Consider the following 23,122-nt stretch of genomic DNA (forward strand, 5'->3'; position numbering starts at 1 on the left):
AGTATGAACACTGTAATCAGCCAAAATCTAATGACCATGTGCTACTGAAGCATCAGTTAAGGAACTACATATTCTAAAATCTTTGGAAGGCATAATAGAAAATAAGAAAGTAGTTTATTATGATGCATCTTGGTATCGTATTGGTTCTTTATTGGTCATTATAAAGCACTTACTAATGTCTTATTCTGCCTGACCATATGCTACAACTACCAGTCCAAGGAAAATGGAAGTACAAACAAAATGAAACATACAAAGTGAATTGGCATTGCGCTGCAGCTTTTCCACAAGGTGGCGGCCTATGCTCATAAATTCAGTATAAGCTAACACTAACTGTACAGTTAGTACTGTTGTTTGCTGAATTCAAATGACATACATTTTCAACACAAGATCCTTAATAATAAATGATTCATAAAAGTGTTTTGATAAACTGACCTGTGTTATGTCATACGGTTGTTAAAAACCATTAGGTTTGTGCAGCATGGATCCCAATCTCAGTCACGATTAGAGAACAGTAAAGTATTAGGTATTTATTTTAATCACCAAATATTGTTTTCAGTAATTTTTTCAAAGTAAAAATCTGTTTTCCAGCTTCTCAAATGTAAATATGTTTTTGTTATCTCTTTCTCTCCTGTGATAGTACACGAGACATTAGAAGTTGTCACCATGGGCTCTGCAAACTTGTAATGGGCATTTTTTTCCTCTTTGCCTACATTACTGTAGAATAAATTATCAAGAAAATACTAGATTAGTTGCTAATGAAAATAAACAATCACACATTCTACTTGTAAAGAAAAGATGCCATAAAAAACACAATTCCTCCCCCCTCTTCACTCAACAATGCTGTTCTTACTTGGCTGCTCTCAAACAAAGCTGAGCTGGGGGGTATATTGCAGCTATTATGTACAAATCAAGGGTGTTTTTTGTTAAAAATAAATCTAATGTAACAATTCATTAATTTGCACAATAATTGCATTCTCTAGATAGTAGAAAGGGGGTCACCATGCTGTCCGCTTCAGTGTGCCTAAAGTTCACTTAAGTTACAATGTCATGCAGCAGATCCAGATCATCAAAGGAAACCTGGCCTCATTTTGACCACGTGATTTCCAACAGTCCTGTCCGTCTGACGTCTGTCTAATGTTGATGCATGCATGTTTCTACTGATCAGGTCAGCAGCGTTTGACTCAGTGAGTGTTAAACGTCCAGACTGTGTGTTTCTTCCCTAACATCACTGTCTGCATGTGAATCAGTGTTACTGGCACATGAGGATGAGTTCAGTAGAAACAAGCTACACAGCTTTGTTTCAACACAGACTCACACCTACACACGCACATCTTTGTTTTCCATCATGACTTTATCTGCACTGGCTGGTTGACTCACCCTGACATCACCCCTGGGGAGTGCTGACTTCTCAGTTCACAGGGGGAAGAGATCCCAGCTGTGTGTGTGTGTGTGTGTGTGTGTGTTTCGTATCTGTTGTGTTGGTCTACAACTTCCTCTCCTCTGTATAATCGTTTTCCTTTTTTTGACTCTTCACCCATCATGCCACCTCCTACTTCTCCATTCCTCCTTCCTCTGTCTCCTTTCTATGAACTAGATTTTATCTTCACTCATCTTCCTCTTTCTTCTGTCAGAGAAACTACATGGTCAGCAAAATTCAAAGTATTACTGCAGAGGAACAAAAAAGCAGTGTAAGGCAATGCTTAATACTATTTTACAACACTGCAGTGACGATTTGTGGTGTCAAATCTTACAGATCATCCGGTAAATGTGGCAATAGTGGAGCAGAATGCAGGCAGGAATTATGATATTTCCCAGTCAAACACAACAAACTAAGACAGATTAAAAAATTTAAACAAAAAGTATGACTTAAAGACACTGGAAAGTGACAGAAACAGTGGGAAGATCCACAGTACTTTCTTAGAGCTTATTTACTGTTGCTTGTTTGATTTGTTTGACTACAAGCCAAGATAATACTTTATACTTGACACTCACACAGACACACAGTAAAAAAAAAAAGAAAAATTGTCATTTTCATCCTTTTTGCAGCACTATACATTAAGACATTAAGAAGTAAATTTTAATTTTCTTGGTCTCGTCCCAGTCAGTAAACCAGCATTTTAAAATGACCTTTTTATTTTCTCTTCCTCTCTGTTGAAATTCATTCAATGTAAAATGATCATTTAGGCATCATGTTGCTTTTTCATAAAGCCTTTACATGCTTAATCATTGGTCCTGACTGGACTTCAGTTTGCTTTACATTCAAGATAATCCTGAGCTACATCATTATGAAAATCCATTATCTTATATTTAAAGACAACATAATTTTTCTGATGCTAATGTTTTAATGTACAATTTGTAAACAAAACATTCTTTCCTCAGACCATTCAATCTTAATTTTTTTCTGAAAAAAAAAAAAAAAGACAAACATTGGATTGGAATACTTGTTTTTGAATTAACCAGTACAGCTGCAGTTCATAGTGATCATGCTGTCTTCACGTCAACTGGACGCTCAGCATTGTGCGCTAACTGGCTACCTGGGCAGCATGTCCTCTAGGTCTGCCACCACATAGGCAACCACGGCCCACAATGCTGAGCAGAGGTTCATGTCCTGAGGGTCCTGAACCGTCATGGTGTCACCTTCACTGTGGTGGAACCAAAAGTATCGACTGTCTGCCACGTGGAGACTAGCACCTGGACGAGAAATGGAGAAAAAGTCAGATTAAATACAAACTGTTCCACTAAATGTAACATGTTGAAGAATCAGCTGTTCAAACAATCCTGGACTCAAATCCGTTAGATATTACACATTTCTGTGAAAGGGGATCATGGGTTAATTTCTTTAACCCTAACTCATCAACCTGACCGTGGTCACGCTTTAAATGAAACTAATTTCGCCTCTCATTGCGGTGACCTTTTTATTTCAACCTTCTCAACAACTTGCTCTTTTTGCTCTCCAGTCTGCTTTGGTTTGCTGCTGTGTTCAGAAATAATCATTATTTTAATTAAGATGTGTTTGCAGAACCACGGTCCCATATCATGAAAATACATTTCTACACACCCCAGGAAAAGTCAGAGAAAAAAATATATATAAAAGGTCACGCTTTACTACATGTAGTGCTCAAAATGCCATTCCTCTTGCTCTCCTACAACAAGGCCTCTCAGCTGTACAAGCCAGTAAGAATTTGATCCAGTTTCTACGTTGAAACCAGATAACCAATAGTGGTTGAGCTTACATTTGCTTAACCCCGCCCCCCCTCACTGCCTGCTTCTTTTCCAAATAGCTTTTGAGACGTTTGCAGCCATGTCACTGAAAACTGGCCATGAAAAGTGCATTATTCCAGGCTGCAGTGCCTCAAACAAATCACTGCACAGCCTTCCAAAAGAGAGAAATGTAGCAGACAAGTGGATGGATTTTATTTTTGGGGACCAGACTCAACCTGTGCAAAGTCAGTCTTTCCGGGTGTGTACAGGACATTTTACACCGGAGTGCATACAGAATCAGGGGCTGTATGATGCTGGAGTGGTGTCCAAATTACTTTTGAAGAAGGGATCCATTCCAACCATCCGGGATCCATCCCAAAACATTAAAACAGTGAGTAGAAACAATTTAATAATGCAGATATCTTATGTGATACATTCATTTTTGCCAATCATTTTTTAAGCTAGCCAAGAGGACTGTGTTGTTTAAGTCCTTGTGCATCACCAGCAGCGCTAAATTAACTGGTGGTTTAATCATGGTAGCTGGTGTAATTCCCTTGCTTCAGGCAGACATGTGTCGTGGGCGTGGTCTTTTGAGGACCCCTTGTCGACGAACCCGGAAATAAACATTCCGACAACATCGCTGCTTTGGAGACATTGCAAGGTAAACAGTCTGCCGAAAGATGACTTTGGGTGTCGGCAAAAATGGATGTTAATATTAGATCTCTTCAGTGCGAAACTATTATTCGCTGTCTGCTCACATAAAGACAACAAAACAACCCCAGCTGGAGTCAAAGCAGTTTCTGCTGACGCCTTCACAAATATGCCACTGAGACAGCGAGAAAAAAAGGAGACAGTCACAGTGGTAAAGTTACACGAATAAAACTTGAATGCATCTAAAATGTGACTGAACTGTGGTGTTATATGTTGAAGCGGTACTATTTCTATCTTCGACCTTGCATCATTTACTTAAAATTGGCAACACACCAGCTCTGGTGTAAAAACACAAACGGATTAACTAGAGTTTAAATTAACATTCCTCCGTGATTATGTGGTCACTATTTTAGGAAAGTAGGTGACCGCGTCAATGCCTGTTAAATACTGCAAACGTCAGTAAGTAGTTTACAAAATGTTTCTGTTTTCAGTCTTAAATATGTATAAAATATAGTTTTTAATCTGATTGAGTTGAGAATTGGTTATACTTCACACAGGCCGAGGTAAGCTATTTGTTTACACCCAGCTCATATGTAGTGTTACACCCATCTTTTTTTTTCTACTTAATTTTTTTGTAAGAAATTAATTTAATACATATAACACACATACTAGTTTTTATGCTGTGTACTTCACAGTATAACAATAAATAAAATAAAGTAAATACATCAAATTAAATGTCTAAATAAATCGTTTTTGCTAATTTATGATATTTAATTTATGAGTTTTAAGTTTTCAATAGTACTCAGATGTTTTAAAATCTGCATCTTCAAAAATATAAAAGGAGAGTAATCTTTTAAACCATGTCGTTCTTTGCATGTAATATTTCAGATATAAGAAAGATATTAATGAAGTTAATTTTGTACACTTCATCTGCTGAGAAATTGGGATTGTTTAAAGGAGTAGTATATCAGTCTTTGTTAGTCAGTTCAGATCTTTTCAAAAAATCTTAGAAAGGTTTTTCTGTGGATGGTGTGGAGTGGTCACAGCAGACCATGCACATATTTTCTGGTCTTGTCCAGTTAAGCCTTTTTGGAACAGAGTGGCCCGTTTACTCTCGGATATTCTGACCTGAATCTGACCTCTTTTTCTACCTTTTGTACCTTGGAAAAAATCCTAAAGGTCTCAGCAAAAGCAAAATATATACAGACTTCTGTGGCCTGCAGGTTAAAAAACAACAATAACAGAATGATTTCTCCAGAGGAACCCTCCCACCATCGCCCTTCTTATCAACATAAACGACTCCATCCGCTCAATGAGAAAATGACGTTCTATCCTCGACTTCAAAGGAGAAGGGGAAAATACTGGAGAAATTTGGATTTATATAAACATCTAGACTTAAAACAATTGTCTTTGTTTTTTCTTTTTCTGCCTGGACTCTTTTATATGCATTATAAACTGTACCATTACCCTTCTTTTCACTGATTGGGGTGATTGCCGTATGTCCCGACCTCAATTGTTCTATATTTTTATTTTATTATTCTATTTTTGTATTGAAGAGTCTAATATTTTCATGTATTTTTGTCAAAGTTAATGTTCAAGCAAACTTTTTGTTTCATAATGTCTGAAAAGACACCAGCAAATTGATGTGATAGAGAAGCTAAGTAGTCAGAATGTTTATTTTCTGGTCAGTCAACATGGGCTCCTACACCTACACCAATACCACATGAATCTCACCAGTTAATTCAACCACCAGTTAAACTGGAACACGGCTGATTTATCTGTGGGAGGGTAAGACAATGTACACAGGCTTGTGTTGGTAACAGGGAAGGTAAAGGTCCCATGATTCGAAAGTGAGATTTCGATATATTTTTGACTGTAAAGCAGGTCTTGCTTCAAAATCAGTACTCTGTAAGTATGAAAACCCTCCGTCAGTGGAGAAATGCACACAGTGAGTATTCAGAATCTGTGCCTTTAAAAGAGCTGTCAGGACTTCCATCAGGTTGTGATGTCACAACCACACAGTCACCGCCCTCAGCACGGCCCACCCTCAAACCCTTTTTTAAAAAAAACTTTATTAACAGCTCAACACGAGAGGTCATTCCATCACTGAGCTAACAAGCTACAAGACAGAAACATGTCAAGGAAACGCTGTACAATCCTTGGATGTCAAGAAGCCAATATATCATTACATAGCCTTCCTAAGGACAGAAATATTAGAGACCAGTGGCTGAGGTTTATTTTCTCTGAAATACCAGAGCATTTTAGTCCAAATTTGACAGTCTGTTCAGCTCACTTTAGCGCTGACTGCTTCCTCAATCAGGCACAGTACAATGCAGGTTTCTCAAAGAAGCTATTGATCAAGGACACTGCTGTCCCCACATTGTTGGGCCTGATTCCAAATCCTCAAGGCGTAAGTAAACTAGTAGCATATTTTATGTCTCATCAGGGAGGCAGCATAATCAGAAATTATAACATATATGTTCAAGAAGGAAAGATAACTGAGGCAAATACTAACGTTTGCTGTGTCACACTTTTGGCTCTCACAATGCCTTACCAAATATATTTGTACTAAGTTTGCTATCTAAAATGTTACAATTACTCCTCTGCTGTTTGTGCAAGCAGCGCTGTCCCACATCTGAAGTAACATTACCATGCCAGTACAGCAAAACACAAGACACTGAGACTAAGTGGTATGACCGTTGTGCATCTGGTTGTGAAACGGGGTATCTGCTTGACGTTAAAGAGGATGACAAAATACCTATTTTTATTTTTCATCAAGAGAACTATTTATAAAATGGTTGAATTGGGTCATCAGAATGAATCATTTATATTTTCCATTTGAAAAAAACATTTCAGAGATTAAAAAAGAAATACATGTGAGCTTGCTGGGATAATTTAAGCACATGCGTTTGTGTCCTCTAATCAGTTTGCAAATTTTAGTACAAAGTGTTTTATTCCATATTCAATAAGTATTGATTTCCACATATTGTGGTAGTGGCCTATGGTAAGCTAGCAGAATGAGTGAGTGGATGGCGGAGGTGTGCTGATGGCAGAGATGGGTGAGCACTATGAACTGTGACAGCAGCTGTTAATGTATATTATGATCACTTGACAATCACAGCGCTTTATATAAATAGTGGGCAGTTGCAGCTGACTGTGTGGCAGGGGCGGAAAATGGCACTAAGAAAAGCTGAGGGAAATCAACCTAAGACTTTATTTACATTCAATCACTATCAAGTAGTTGTAGTCCCGGTCTATGGTGTTTATGGCAATGGCAGTTGTCTTAATATTAGTTTTGCATGTTCGTGTGAAAGACAATGGAGATGTGGGAAAAAAAACAACAACTAGTGAATGTACACTGACTTTGGCTTGTTGTGCTTTTTAGAAGTCCTGCAGCAAATCGGGTGAAACTGTCGTGAATTTCGCCCCCGTCCGTGCAACAACGCGATTGGCTAATATGTTTCCCGGTTCGGCTGCTACGGCTGCTACGATTGGCCTTTTGGTGAAAAGGGGCGGGATATGTGTCATTCAACCGCCATCTCTGGCGTTACGGATTTCTCTGTTAAAAAATGACTTAAAATAGTCTGTCTCTTTCTTATAATGTCTCCGGTATGGGTCGCCGGTGTGTTTTTGGATGTGCGAACTACCGCAATCTCTTCCCCTTTCCACTTGACCCATGCTTAAGAAAAAAATGGGTTGAATTTACACATTTTGAAGAAGGAGGCCTGTGTCCAAACTCAAGGATATGTGACCGGCATTTTTCAGAGGAGGTCTTTGACAATTTGGGCATGTACACCTCAGGGATGGCTGCCCACCTACGGCTGTCTGAGGACGCCATCCCTTCGGTGTACACTGTCGGCGCCTCTCCTCCTGTTAAAGTAAGTAGCCTAACTTAAGTAATGGAGATGAAATCATAAACGCTACTGAGCTCCATCTGCCTGTGGAGAACATGTCGACAGCAACAGAAAGGGCAGTAAGTCGACTTGGGATTGTTTATCAAAGGGTTTTTTGTAGTTACTGCCCATCTACCGCTCAACCGGTCCAGTAGGTGGCGGTAAACTGAAATAAATGGCTTGTCCATCGTCAATTGATCGACAGAAGACGTGTAAGTTAAGTTTGTTTTTAGCTCCGTTAGCTTTTCTTGCTCACTTTCCTCAGATCAGCTGTCAAACATGGGACGCAGATGCGCTTATCCCGAGTGCAACAGCACGGAGGGGCTGCACTTTATGCCGTCCAACAGAGAGGTGGCACACCGCTGGCAGCACGCCTTGGGGCGGGTCGACATACCTTCCGCCTCTGTTTACGTGCGCAATCTCCACTTTGCACGCGAGTGTTTCTCAAACTATGCAGAGGTGGAGATGGGATTCAAAAAGCAGCTTCTGCTAAATCCCGATGCTGTCCCCATCCCTGCTAAGGTGGTGACATTTGTCAGTAAGGTCTCTAACAGAGATGGTGTCAAGACTGCAGCACTTTCATTTACTATTATTTAAGATCCACTCTGTTTTGAGGTGCCTTCCCATTAAAATAAAGTAAAGGAGAACATTTCTCTATTGATCCTCCCTCCAGGCAACTGAAGCGACCACTGCCCATCAGATCATTTATCTGACCTGCTCCTGTCCTCACTTATCACTGATACACTTCCAAGATGGAAACAATAACCGGCAGCATCTGCACTGCACATTTCAGTGTCCCTACATCTGCAGATTAGAAACAGTTCAATTTAAATGTTCCCATTATGAGCAACAGCCATTACTGTAAAGAGACTACTGTAGTGTGGATCAGGGGCTAGCTTGATAGTTTAAAGTCATTCTCTTCTTCTACTTATTCCCTCTAGTGAATTACCTCCCTCCCCAGGGCAAGAAAGTACATCAAAAGCCATTTGTTTAGGCGTGGAGGGTCTTGTGGCTCAAAGAAAACAGTTTCTTTTCTTGTGTTAAACAATGATTTCCTTTTGTGTGTTGTATTTCCTGTAGTCTAAAACATCAGGCAGAACTACCACATTCACTGAACATGATGTAGCTGTATTATTTCCTTCATCCCACATCGCTCCAGCCTTACTCTTGTGCCACTAATGTTAAAGGACGTGATACTCTCAATATTTTTTATTTTCAACAAAATTACACGAAAAGACCAAAACCAACGATGAAAGTATCCTTTTACAACTATTGTCTGTGTAGCTTATTCGCTCATGAACATGGGCACATTAGTTTATTTTGAGTAGGTCCCTCACACAGCCTCAAACACTTGTAATCATAATGTTGTTCATTCATTTGGGTGGGGGTGTCTCATCTGAATTGAGGGTCTTAGGACAGAGGATGCTGCATGTTGTACTGACTGTTCTGCTGTGTGAGGGAAACTGATATGTGATATTGGGCTGTATGAATAAAACTGACTTGACTATTGCATTATAAGCCACGTGTATATGTAATGAAGAAAGACACATATATAGTAGATTAATGAAAGTAATATCTGTGAAAGTTTAGGAAAAAAGCAACAAAGAAAGGGAACATTTAACAAAAGCTCGAACAAAAGAGTAGTGTCTCCCTCTAGATTCATTCTCCTTTTTTTTCAGTTCCCACTTTTAATTGCAACATCTGAATTACACTCTGCTGTTTTTTATAAAGTTTACATTTTAGTAGTACGGGCTTTCACTCAACCAATAGCATAGCATAAACCCAGGAGACAACGACCTTGCAGCCAAACCCTCAAACTCTAACAAAAGCATTCAATATTTGAAACAAATTTAGGTGACAGTGTCAACTTCACAGATGTCACAATTATAGTATTGTTTTTGCCTTCAATATAGTAACATTGATCAGTGTTTTTGTTGCTGTTCCCTGGTGTTTAGGTCACAGCTGGCAGCAGTTCTAAAATCTTTCCTGCCGTCAGACATGTCGCCTGCCAGACTAACCTTCCAGAGAAATTATCTGTCGGCACACAGGTCTACCTGAAAACTTACTTCCGAAGTAAAGGTTTGTTGTAACAAATATCATCAACTCATACATGAATTATTGAGACTGTTTTTCACTCTTACTTACTTTAATAGTGTTTTTTTAAGATTGCTACTGTATATAAAAGAGACAGCATTACTGATTTGTTTCCATGCATTGAAGGTACCCAGGCGAGAGTGGCCAGCAGAGACTGTGGCATGTGCACCCTCACCTTCCCCTTGGACAGTCCATTATTGTTCCTACAACCAACAATCGCAAAGAGACCATCCAAGAGACCTCGGCTCAGCCTTACAGACAAGGAGGAAGGCCCCTCACAATGCAAGTTGTCCGTGCTTGTTCATGAACCAGAGGATTCAACATGATTCTGAGGACGCTGTCACTATCATGGGTTATCAGCAGTGTCTTTTTTTAATCTATTCAAGGAGAGGCATTGCAAACTAACATAAACTTTACAGTTAATGCCCTTAAAAAAGGGAGAATCTTTTTATGGTCTTCTTGGCTGAGGTTCCAGTGTTTACGCCTGGTTTTTGTTTTCGGTTCCTCTTCTACAAGTTAATCAACAGTGTTGTCTCTCTGGATGGGATGCAATACACTTCTGCTTAAATATGACTGAAACTGAGAACAGATCAGAAAAAGATACCTATTTTCACTATCAAAAGTACATAAAAATGATGGTAAACTGCTTTGGCTTGTTACAGTTTCACGCCATTACTGCAAAACGCAGGATGGTATTTTAAAATCAACAAGTGGAAAAAGGTAAAAAAAGACCAGTGAAATCTTTTATGTTTGACAGAAAAGGACAATTTGGTTGACAACAATAATGGTTGATAGATGCATCTATCTATTATCTGTAAGTGCTCAACCTTTGCGGGGTTGCGAGGGCTGGAGCCAATCCCAGCTGGTATTTTGGTCGAAAGGTGGTCTATACCCTGGACACATCGCCAGTTAATTATAGGGCTGACATGCAAAGACAAACCACCATTCAAACATATGGGCAATTTAGAGTCACCAGTTAACCTACCCTGCATGTCTTTGGAACGGGGAGGAAGCCAGAGTACCAGCTAGGAACCCACGCAGACCACGAGAGAACATGTAAACTCAAGCAGAGAAGTCCCAACCAGCCAGCTGGATGGAATCCAGAAACTTCTAGCTGTAAGGCAACAGCGCTAACATCTGCATCACCATACTGTAAATATTTTAACAGCTGTTCTACAGAACCAAGTTGGTTTATCAACTGTATTATGTAAAAAATGTATGAGAAAATATGAAATTTATACACATTTGAATGAAGCTTTTGTGTGGAGCAACTGATAATGTGTCTTAATGTTGACAACATGAAACCTGTAATTTCACTGTCATCTGGTCAACTGTCACAGAGGTGATTTTTATATACATATATATATATACACACATAAAAAAAATACATGTGAAGGTTCAGTAGATGTGTTGTAATAAAACAAAGTTCTATTATACTGATTATGTGCTGTTATTTCTGCTTTATTCTTTAGTTAATTGTTATTTGTAGTATTTAAAAAGCTACATTCTGTAACATTCCAAGGAGGGAGTCACTCGGGCCTGTTTTCCAAATGAAGAACATTTCATTTCAAGAAATGTGAAATGTTTTCACATTTCTACACACCTTGCTTGTAGAATAATTAACTTGCAACTGATAAATATCCATCCACTTTCTAAAGATCTCTTACAGACATTCAACTTCCACTAAGTACAGCTGAATTTGAGACTCAGATCAAAGGTCATAAACTCAAAGTGTGGCTGGCAAGAATATTGGGTAAAAAAAACAAAACTGGAAGGCATCTGTTGAAAAAAAAAAAGTCTTTTATTTTTACTGAGGAGTACGGGTCAGGAACTGGGAGGAAGACGCCATCATTAGCTTGAGTCAAGGACAAACTAGCCTCAATAAATTACTATTAAATAGGTGAACACCCAACTGGAGTATGTACACTGTAAGCAGCCAAAATCCACTGAGCATGTGCTACTGATAGTGGGAAGGTAAATTGAAAAAATATAGTTATTTAATTAACTAATCAAACATAGCAGGTTTAGTTCTTTTTTGGTTTCCTTACAAGGAAGTACAGCTCTGTCTGCACTGTGTTATAATTCATGGCTTCAAAGAGATGTTATCAATATTTTAGATCCATATGATAATATTTTAGATTCAATTATCCTGCAAGATATTTATAACAAAAAGACTACCCCATTCCCTTTAATATGGTTATTCAATCAATGCCATTCCATCTGGACTAATCCCAATTATCGCGAGTCACGTTCAGGAGGACGTGGAATCCTAAATGCACCATGTTCATTGCTTTGGCATAAACATTTATATACAGACATGTAAATTTTATTGGAGCACACAATTGGAAGAATTGTTGCACACCCTGATTTTTAATATTTGACATTAATTTTAAATACACTTTAACATACTAATGTTTAAAGCCCACCTCCAGTGCAGTAGTTAGATAATAGATTATGGGAGCACAGAGTTTGTCAGCCCTTGTCAGCAGCTTTTTGGCCAACTGACCATGTAGAATCGGTTGCAGAGGCCGTCTGTGTGAGAAATCACTCTGATTGGCTGTGCAGTTAAGGGAATCAGTGCACAGAAAGAGGAATGGAAAAAGACACAAGCCTGTTGCTGTAGTACCCACGAGTTCACCCATTTAGCGCGGTTTCTCCTTATTTTTCAACCTCCATCTCTTTGCCTTTGCCATTTGCAACTTTTCTATCAGACAAGCTCTAGATTCGAAGGGGCAATATTAACAGGTATCTGCAGTCCTGAGTCTTGTGGTTTCCCTTTTTGAATGACAAATGCAGTCTATCACTACCTGGTGGTATGCACAGGTATTTCCTTGAGGAGTTTGCCATCAGCTGTAGTCTCTGTGGTGTGTTCAAGTGCAGTTTTTTGGCTGAGACACAGGCAACGCAAGGTAACGTGATGCCGGTTTTGAGTGTCTGGGCCTTTACTGTGACAAAGAGCTGTTACCATGGTTACAGCTTGTCCGTTACCCTTGTTACATACATGTACACTGTAGATGACAGTGACAAGGCATTGTTCTACACATTGTTTCTATTTATTTTTACACTATATTGTCACTAAGATAACTTAAAAGCACCATGTCAATCTACGTGATGGAATCTGACCTGACCCTGGACAGTGCTTTGTTATGCAATCAAAATGTTTAAGTCATTTGTTTTTGGGGGGGTTTTCTTTCCAGTTCCTCATCTACAGGTTATTCAACAATGTCTTCCTGTGTACATTGCTCTTTCACTTCCACAAAATCTATACAGAAGCAGACTGGATGTCTGGACCACCAAAGCTCTACCAAAGCCACAAAGATAGAATCACATTGTCAGATGTTAAGTACAATATTGTTGAGGGTTCAGTCAGCTTTCAGCAATTCAGGAAAACAAAAACTTGTCATTATTTAACTACTGTATATTGCTATTGATTTATAGACTCTCTCACCCTTACTGCTTAACTATAGTTTTAAAATCCACAGCTACAGTGTCAGCAGCCTTTATAAAGTCTCATCTGTGTTAACTGCGTTTGCAATATCCAACCCACATTTTCTTTGCTTTTTTAATGGAACAAATACAATACCAATACAATCACGCTGGCTCAGTTTTCTGTGATCTAATTCTATCCAATTTTATTAGTATTTTATTTTTTATTCTATTAGGCCCACTGTACACATCATTCAAAACATCTCAGTGCATCTGGTCAATTACAAGCAGCTGCCTGGCTCAGAGCTTTGACTGAGAGCTATTTCCATCCATAATAAAGACATCTTAAAGTTTTAGTTCCGATTTCTTGAGAAATCTCATAAAAAGTTCATATCTGCTCACACTTCCCCATACCAGTGTATTTACTGATGTAGTATGTTCATAGTTCATCAGTGAGGATGTGATTCTGTGTATGCGGCACTTTCAGAAGAAAAGAGTGGTTAATAAACCAGAACCACAGAAACAGAAATTAAGATGACTTACTTCCTATTTCAAGTTTCAGTGCTGATGGCAGAAAAAATCATGTTAAAAAAGGTTAAACACATTTTCTTTCACATTGATTCAGCTGACCTGGTACTCCTGACTGCATCCACGGTGAGATGTCTGTCCCTTCTCCGTGTGTCTCCAGTTTGGTTGTATTAATGGGAGCCAACAGTTTGACCACTTCTTCCATCACCTGTTGATACAGACAGAAGTACTCAGCACAGTCTTTCATATGGCATCGTCTTATTTTTGCATTACATGGCGATTGTAATTCTTCAACTCTGTGCTTTGAAGTCGGAATTCCATAGCCAAAATAAAATTGAAAACTGTGTGGTGCCATTGTGTTTTCAGTCCTACCTTTCGTGCTCCATCACTGCCAGTAAACTGCAGAGCCACCGGGGCAAATGTGCCCAAGTCAGATTCCATGACCAGGTCAAAGTTGGACATGTTCACCTTGGGTGGAGAGAGGAAGCCAAATGAGGAAGGAGACAAAGGAGATAGAAGAGATTAAAGACCAAAATAGATATAGAGAGAGAGCGCATGGACACATAAAAAACATCCGCTATAATCAAAATAATATATAATAATCAAAAGTGGACAAATGGAAAAAATGAGTCTCTCCATAATCTTCAAAGAAGGCCTTGGGAGGTGAAGTTAAGCACAGTTATTCTCAAACTAGAGCATTCACACTCAAACCCACTACTGGGAGTTGTTAGTAGAGCTGCCTAAACTACTTTAAGTTTAAGAACTGGACAATCCACTGGTATGTTGATGGTAAATGGGTTAAAAATTTACTTTTTGGTACAGAAAATGCAATAAACCTGTGCCTCTTTTTATGAGAGCATGATTTCTTATGGGTCTTATAAGTCTTTAGAGCCCGAAAGAAGGAAACTCTGTAACTCAGTTCCCTGGAAGTACATTTATACAAGCAAACACTCAATACTTCTGCAATATAGTCCGACCCTTAAGTTGTTTTACTGCTGTTGCAGCGTGTTTCCTATTAGCAGTAACAGTAGAGGGTACCTTGTGTAGATTAAAGTACTGCTGAGCTCCGACTCCGCCCTGCTCTTCAGCTGTCCACAGCACTGTTCGTAGGGTCCTCCTTGGACGCAACCCTGGAAACGGATAAAGATTTGAAGAAACACAAACCAACAGAGATGCTTATACATACAGAAAGAAAATAGCTCAAATTAACAAATGACAAAACTGCCATGCATGGTGATGAAAATGCTGCAGCTTTTCTTTTGAACTTGTAATACACATGAAAGTGTACTGTATTCCTGACCAAAGAATCTTTCATCACTGGAGCTTGATACTCTAGGTTGGTTGGACCTGTCCCACTACAAGCTAATTCAGTGGCATTCTTTTGACCACAAGAATACGGTACTGTATATCCGTGTCTGTTTCCTAATTATGTGTGCCCTTGTTCCTCTACAAACAGTTGGAGGAAATTACTGTTTACAGTCTGTGGAATTGTTTTGTAATTTGTCCCTAAATTTAGAGCTGGATACTCAGCTCAGTCTACAAGGTATTCACTAACAGGCCACTGGAGTTTACAGTAAAGCTCCTTCTATATGGAACTTTAGTGTATTTTGCTTTTGTACATTGTTCTACCAACTGTAATAGAGTTGTACTTTTTAATGTAACTGTTGATCTCAGGTGGACAAACAGGTTGCATAAAGCTAAATAATAAAGTAAATCATTAACTTCACTCTGTATGTTTATGAGCTTGTGCGAGCTTTCTGCTGACTATTAATGTTTTTGCATTTCAGCAACATGCAAATGTTCCATTCTGGGGAAAGATCACCTGTGCATCACCATGCATTAATGAGTGTGTGTCTAAATGGTATGATTGACTCTATATTACCTAAGTCCTTGATGAGTGACAGGGCCTCCCAGGAAATCATGGCGCCACCTCCGTCATCCATGGCGCCTTGGCCCACATCCCAACTGTCCAAATGTCCACTCAGTAAGACGACCTAGGAGATTGGACAGATACAGAGATATAAGTATAGAAAAAAGAGACCTTGACAGTGTGGTGGGACAGTTTTGTTAGGTGTGTATCCGTGGCAACTTGATCATTTGTTTGATCTGAATCAGATGTCAGAAGTGTGAGATGACAGAATCATATGACGCTTTCTGATACATATCCTGTCTCCATTTTATTAAAGCACACACACACTAACATGCAGATTTGACTCAGTATTTTTCATTAAAAATGCTTTTTATCAGAAAGGACAGACAGACTCATAAAAACAGAAAAAAAAGAGTGATATCTCCATTTTCCAGGAATTTCAAGGGGTAGGATTCCCGTCAGTGGGATGCCCTTGACCTGATGATTCAGGTTACAGAACATTTGCTGGCTCCTGAGCAAGCCTCCGGACAATGACCCAGAGGTTACACATTTCATAACAATCTTATCTTAACTGCTAAAACTAATATTTTTTTTGCCATGCAAGTGACAGAATGCAATGTTGGTTGGTCAGCACACCACTTAAGTCAGAACTGAAATACCACAACAGCTATTTGACGGATTGCTATGAAATTTTGTACAGACATTCATGGTGCCTAGACAACACATTTCTTCCACTAGTCTACCAACAAGTTTTCTCTCATCCACTGTAATATACCAACATTTACATGATGGATTGCCATGACAATTGGCACAGATATTGATGTCCCCCTCAGGATTAAATCATTAGCCTCATGCCTTCTCTGTGTTTAGAGCTAATTGGCATGTTAGCATGCTAATATGGTAAACTAAGATGGTGAACACATTAAGCATTCTTCTTTCTTAAAATCAGCATGCTGATGTTAACATTTAGCTTAAAGCACTGTTGTGTCTAAGATCATAAATTAAACCTTTCCATAAATACTCTGCTTAGAGCTGAGAGTGCCCCGAGTATACCTAAAAATTGTTTTAATAGTATAAACATTAGTGTGCACACTTAAAATGCTTTAAGCATTACATAGGAATACATCAGCTGGGAGTTTAACACATACATACGCATTTATTACAGAGACACACAGATGGGGCTGTGCGCAATATCCATGAATCACTGAAGGGGTTTTGCAATGCCAGAACTGTATCCCTCTAAATCCCTTTTCCTCCTCCTCATTTTCCATGTAAGGGTTTATCCCAGGTTACCACATGCACGGTCAAATCTCTGAGATGGAATTTTGCCTATAGTTTAGGCCAAATATCAGGACATTTATATATATTAAAACCCAACATTGATTATTTTTCTAATGTAATTCTTACGTCTGTTAACCTCAGAAAGATCCTTTTGCTCTTTTTGAGCAATATATTATATATTGTTCCAATGTCCCTCTTAGTATTGAAGGGTACAGCCACCTGACTAGGATTGTCTGTTTATGCTAGGTCTGCGACTAACTATTATTTTCATGATTGATTAATCTGCTGACTATGTTCACAATGAATTTATTAATTGTTTAATTTATAAAATATTTTAAAAAATGTGAAAACTGCTCATTACAATTGTCATCTTCAAATTGCTTCTTTTGTCAAACCACAGTCAGAAACCCAAAGACCTTTATATCATAAATGACAAAGAAAAGCAGCAAATCCTCACATCAAAATTGTAATTAATTTTCTTTTGATAAACTAATCAATAAATTAACTATTTTTTGCCGCTCTAGTCTATGGCTGCTTTTTACAAGCAAGTACTTATAACAGTTTTAATCATGAGAAATCAAGAGAGTATGACTAGTATGTTTAGATGTGGTTCAGTGACATGTTGCTAAGTTGGGAATAAAAACATTTTTCCAACCAAAAACACACTGACATTTACGATCAGTACTCACCCTAATCACTGTCTAGCAACATGATTTGTGTTTTAGGCATAAGTCTAAACAAAAAGCCTACACATCAGGACATCTGAGATTTTAAAAGTTTAATTGTAGGAGTTGAGTGGGTGGAAAAAAAAATCCAAGCAACTCATCACTCTCAGATGGCTATGACTGGCCCTAAAAGGCTAAACTGTGGAAATGACTCACTAAACCTCAAATGTACATCTTTCTACAAACATGTGCGCACACACACACCCAACCACAATCGCTGCTACTGCCAGCCAGAGCACAGAATCACAGAGCCAGAAATGATGTCAACCATGGCAAGTGTTTCATTTCCCTTTTCTATAATGAGCGAGCAAATGTTGGTTCCCAGATCAGAATAGTAACAACTGATTACATCAGCGATCTTCCCCTAATCCAAGTCTTCTGACTGCTTTTTTAAGTTAGTTCCACTTTTTTTCTCACAAATTAAAACAAAGAGAATGCTGTCAGTAAAGAAGAACAGAGTTTACTTGAATTACACAAATTGGTAACTGCTGAAATATATTGGACATGATGCCATACAGACTACGTGTGTGTTCTCTGTTAGCAATCGGAGTCAGGAATCTTGTGTTTGGCCACCTTGGACTGTAATGTTAGGATGTGATGTTTTGCAATTGTGGAATCAGCAGGCTTTCTACTTGTAGGTGCAAGAGGCTCTGGAGGAGTACAGGCCTACACACATACAGTTCATAGTCACACTATTGGGAAATTCCAGGTGCAAACATCATCATCGGTCAAAAAAAACATATCTTGTCAGATATTACATGGTGTACCGAAGCCTCTGTTGCAGATGCCATGAACATTATTCCTTAACAGCAACAACAATAAAACAGCTGTGCTCCAGGCAACCTCTTCCACCTACAGTATGATTCACAGATGACACTCTGGAAATTTCACATAGGCTTTAAGTGAGTGATACATAGAAATGGAAAATGCCAATTCAGTTTGGTCAAGTCCTCGCCACGCTCTTTCTGATATGCCGCAGGATTTACCACTCATCTTTACAAGTCAGTGCAACCAAGATTTACATACCCTGCTCAGCTATTTAGGACATGTTAGTTCAACCCAAATGGGGCTGTCACTGTGAATGGGAAAAGTTGATCCTGCTTCTCATCCACTTTTACTCAGACACTACAAACTCTGAGCAAACGGCACATGAGCTCTGGATAGTTTCTTCCAAGGACTCAAAAGTTAAACCTGCCTGACCTGTCCTTACTGTGTGTCCACATGTGTGTACCCACATTGGGCAACATGTGTCTTGGTGCTGCTGAACATGCCACTCCTGGTAACCTGAACCCACAGTACTGTTTCAGCCCTGTCCACTTAATTAAAGAAGCATTAGTGCAATTTTTTTCAGGAGCATCTTACTCCCTCCCCTATAAACGTGTATATCTGCATGCATCTGAAGATTGGTGCAGCTGCACCTTATCTGTTATCAGGTTCTACCTGTTAAACATGTCTGGCTTCTAATCCATAAACTTACTAAGGACCTGTGTGTGACATTGTGTGAAACTGCCCTGCATAGTGGGAACTGGTTCAGATAATTATTGTAGGATTCTGGCATCTGAGTGTAATAGTGAAAAAAGTGGTAACTATGTCTATGTCTGCCATGTGACAGATTCACAACACTTATCGCAAAAAGCATGCTGGAATCTGATTACTTTATCATATTTGCAAGTCAGTGTTCCTGCAAAGCAACTTGTCCATCCCCATTGACTCAAAGGTTTCATACACAGTGTACTAGTCATGCTTTAGAAAGACTAAATTGAATGATTGCAGGTTTCAGTACTGCAGTAAAGGAAAATCCTCCCAAAAGTAGACGGAAATCATCTTTCTGTGTGTTTACATTAACATGTTTTCAAAAATCACAGCTCTGCTCATACCATAAAAGGGTATGTTAATTTCAGCAGGACTGTAATTTCAGTCGAGCTGTTTAGACTGACCAATAGAAAAATTGCAGCAAGGTTTGGCTTGTTGAAGTTTAAACAAATAACATTATTAGGTCAGAGGGGGGTTCATGAAAGTAGGAAGCCAGTGCAGGGACATTTCCTAGCAACATTGAAAACTAGTTTAAAGCTTTGAATTCCAATGATAAACGACTTTTTTTCCAAAACACATTCAAAGAACATACTTTACAGATAAATAGTTTGTTTACACGATGCTGTGTTCCCATAGAAACCTACTATATAATGACTTAATCAACGTGACATTCCTCAGCATTTCCAGCTAACCTGAGCCCTGAGCGATTCTTGGGAAAGATTAGCTCACACACACATCCCCCCCCACACACACACAGCAAAGTAAAGCCAGACTAAACAGCTGTGGGAATATTTGGAGTCAGCATAAAGAGGTTCCAGCATCCTTTCCTCGCCCCACCAAACAGAGGGAAAGACCGAGAGAAAGACTAATTAAGAGAGAGACAAGAACATAACAGAGCCTTTCTTCTGGAAAGGACATGTGTTTCCCATTCAGTTAAATTGGAGGCCCCACACAAAAAGATTTACCCCGCCACTGAATGACAGGAAAAGGGTGATAACAAGATACATAGGTAAACAAGTCAGACATGTCTGTCATGGAGTGTGAGTTCTACCTGCTCAGGGTGTTGCCAGCCTGTTATCTCAACCACTGTGTTGAAGGAGTCAGCATCTGGCAGAGTCTTGGCTCCCATTGTGAGTCTGACCACGATCCTCTGCCCCCTCTGTGCCATTCGCCACATCAGCTCAGCATCCTCCACGGTTATACAGGCTGTGGGGATGCGCTTCACTCCATCTTTGTAGTCCTGCCAACCTGTGTGAGGACTAGGGAGGGAGAGACAAAGACAGAGTCATATGAATCTTCTGATTAAACCCTCATTACACCTCAGAGGATAAAATGCCAGACCCATACGCCCTCCAGCAGTAATTAAATGTAATCTTCACCTGTTAATAGAGAATGGTGTAACAGATCGAATGAGTGTGGCCACAGCTCCCACTTTGGCTGCCTCAGAAGCGCCGAAAGCACGGTAAGCCACCGTTTCTCCATAGCTGACAAATGGCTGGTTAAAGACCACGATCCTCCCTACAGCCTCGCTGGCTCTACGATTCAGTTCCTCAAAAGACTCAACCACCAACACCTCTGCCTCAATGCCTGGAGAGATAAGAGTGAGACAGTGAGGAGTAAAAGGGAGGTGGATGACGGATGACAAGCATGATTGTATTCAGTCTTTACCTTCAGGTGGTGTCCCTACACTGCTACCCAGACCAAGTATAGCCAGATTTTTAGCCCTGGGCACAATAATTTCTGCACTCTCCTTCCCTCTCACCCAGTGTGGGATTTTGACTGGCTCTGGAGAAGAAAAGGGTGAAACAAAACTACTGTTACATTCAGCAGAAGACAAGACATTGCTGATAGAGATCCCTTAATTTGTGAAACATATGTCTGGAAATTATCCTCAGATAACAAGGAATACTCACCAAGATGTACAGCCAACCCGTCCTGTGTTATAGCCTTGTACATGTATTTGATGGCCATCTCAAGGTTTTGTGAGCCACTGACACGGTTCCCTATGGTGTCAGTGAAGTCAGCCAGCCGTCTGTAAGAGCGGTTCTGGGCAGCTCCAAACACAGCCAGGTCAATTATCTGTTTGGCCACATCGGCATAGCCTGCTACCTCTGCTGCTATGTCCGAGACTGGTTTCACAGAGAAACACACCAAAAGAAACTCAGGTTTTATATCCAAATCTTATTTTTTGTCAAGAATATCTTAAAACAATTAAAAAAGCTTTTCAACCAAAATTTCAAATGGAGTAAATGCAGTGTCAGATTTAAATATACCGCTGTGATATACTTTTATTAGCACATAATTCAAGGCTTGTACAAAGACCTGCCCCCGAAAGCTCATGATTAATAGGTCAGCAGTGATTAAACTGTCCATATTAACTGATTCTATATCTAGTTTCAATCAGCAGTAACTGGACTGGTATATGTATGATTTATAATATGTCCCATAATATAGGGGGTGTCACAGTTTTTCAGACATCTTAAAGCAAATTCACAACCATAGTCCATGTGTTTGTCTGAATTAAAAATAAAGTCAATGCACCATAATTTCCAGGTGTAGGTTGGTACAAGGGTTGGGTTTACCTTTCCTTGTAGTATGATTCGACACAGCCCTTGTCATTGAACTCATGGACTGAACAGGGTGAGGGTGACAGTCACACAGAGATGATAGCATGGAGAGGAACATGAAGAGGGAAAGGAGGAAGGGAGCTCCACCTTTCAGGGCCATCTGCAGAGAGAGGAAACAACAGTGTGATTACAGATTTGAGAGTCTCATGGATTTATAGCTGCCTAATGAACCTCTTACAGGAACATTTCCACTTACTACACTTACTGTATCAGCACATCATTGATCTGAACTAGCTTCATACTGACAGCATTTTGATACCACAGTATCAGTGAATTACTTCAAAAGTTATCTCATAATCGTATTTACTGTTTTGGGACTAATCAATTATAGACTAAAGTAGATTAAAAACAGTAAATCAATATAAGTACAGACATGGCTACAAAATATTAATTTTAATATGGTAGTAAGTTATATTACTTTTAGCTACTTTTTAGCATTGACTATGTTGTAATATTAGAGGCACTGAGAGCAGAGGCTCATCTTTTCGTCACTGTCAGCATCATTTTGCCCTAAATTTCAATTTCAGAATCAGTGTTCAACATTAATGAAAATATACGTAGAAAGAGGTCGCATCCAATCACATTCACGAGGCACCTGGAAGCCAACAGATACTAGCCAATCAGGTGCAGAGTAGGGCGGGTCTATGCGGTAGGAAACGCAATGCAGAGTAACGTTAGCTAACATTACCGCTTCACTTCAATTTGGGCTATCTATCCAAACACAGCACCAAGGTTGAGGCTGCACCGTGATAACCAAGTCAAATTCCCTAGGCTTTATCTTTTATCAGCATCCAGACGATACACTAAAGAGAATCAGATTTTAATACAAGTGAACAGAGGATGAGAGAAACGTTACAGCGGTTGAAAGTTTTTAGACTCGCATGAGCACGAAATTTGATTTGAAAGCGCCATAAAATAATACAAACACAAACCTTTCAGGTGAAGTTAACGTCTATGATGTCGTTGACGTTACAAGACTGTATGAAGTCTTAAACTACCATTTTAAGCGACTGAAATACCGGTCCCGGAGTATAGTTAAACACCATTTCCGGGCTCGTGATTTCTGCACGCGTAACGAAAGTACACTTCCGGTCTGACCGTTTTCACAATAAAAGCGCCATCTCCACAGCCAAATTACTATGCACAAAAAACAATGTTTGAAAAAAACAACAACTTAACAGCTGCAAATTGATCTATTCAGTGATTTAAAGATGCAACAACAAATACTGAAAGTTTTATACTGCAGAATTCTGCTCTTTCACCCACAGAAATGTACCAATGTCTGTTCAGATT

The 23,122-nt window shown here is 39.3% G+C and overlaps 1 protein-coding gene across 1 annotated transcript; it reads right to left on the reverse strand.

Annotated features, from left to right (window-relative positions):
* Positions 1–1,910: 1,910 nt before the first annotated feature.
* On the reverse strand, positions 1,911–22,887 carry LOC311259951 (carboxypeptidase Q-like). The gene is made up of 11 exons (XM_084357392.1): positions 22,762–22,887; positions 21,785–21,929; positions 21,116–21,331; positions 20,871–20,987; positions 20,582–20,789; positions 20,254–20,461; positions 15,676–15,787; positions 14,832–14,923; positions 14,166–14,261; positions 13,896–14,001; positions 1,911–2,691 (listed from the first exon to the last, which is right to left on the reverse strand). Exons 2-11 carry the CDS (start codon positions 21,927–21,929, stop codon positions 2,531–2,533), a joined length of 1,461 nt encoding a protein of 486 aa, XP_084213518.1. The 5' UTR covers positions 22,762–22,887; the 3' UTR covers positions 1,911–2,530.
* Positions 22,888–23,122: the final 235 nt, after the last annotated feature.

This window comes from Pagrus pagrus (assembly GCF_965226575.1).
Source record: "Pagrus pagrus genome assembly, chromosome: 7".
Taxonomy (NCBI): Eukaryota; Metazoa; Chordata; class Actinopteri; order Spariformes; family Sparidae; genus Pagrus; species Pagrus pagrus.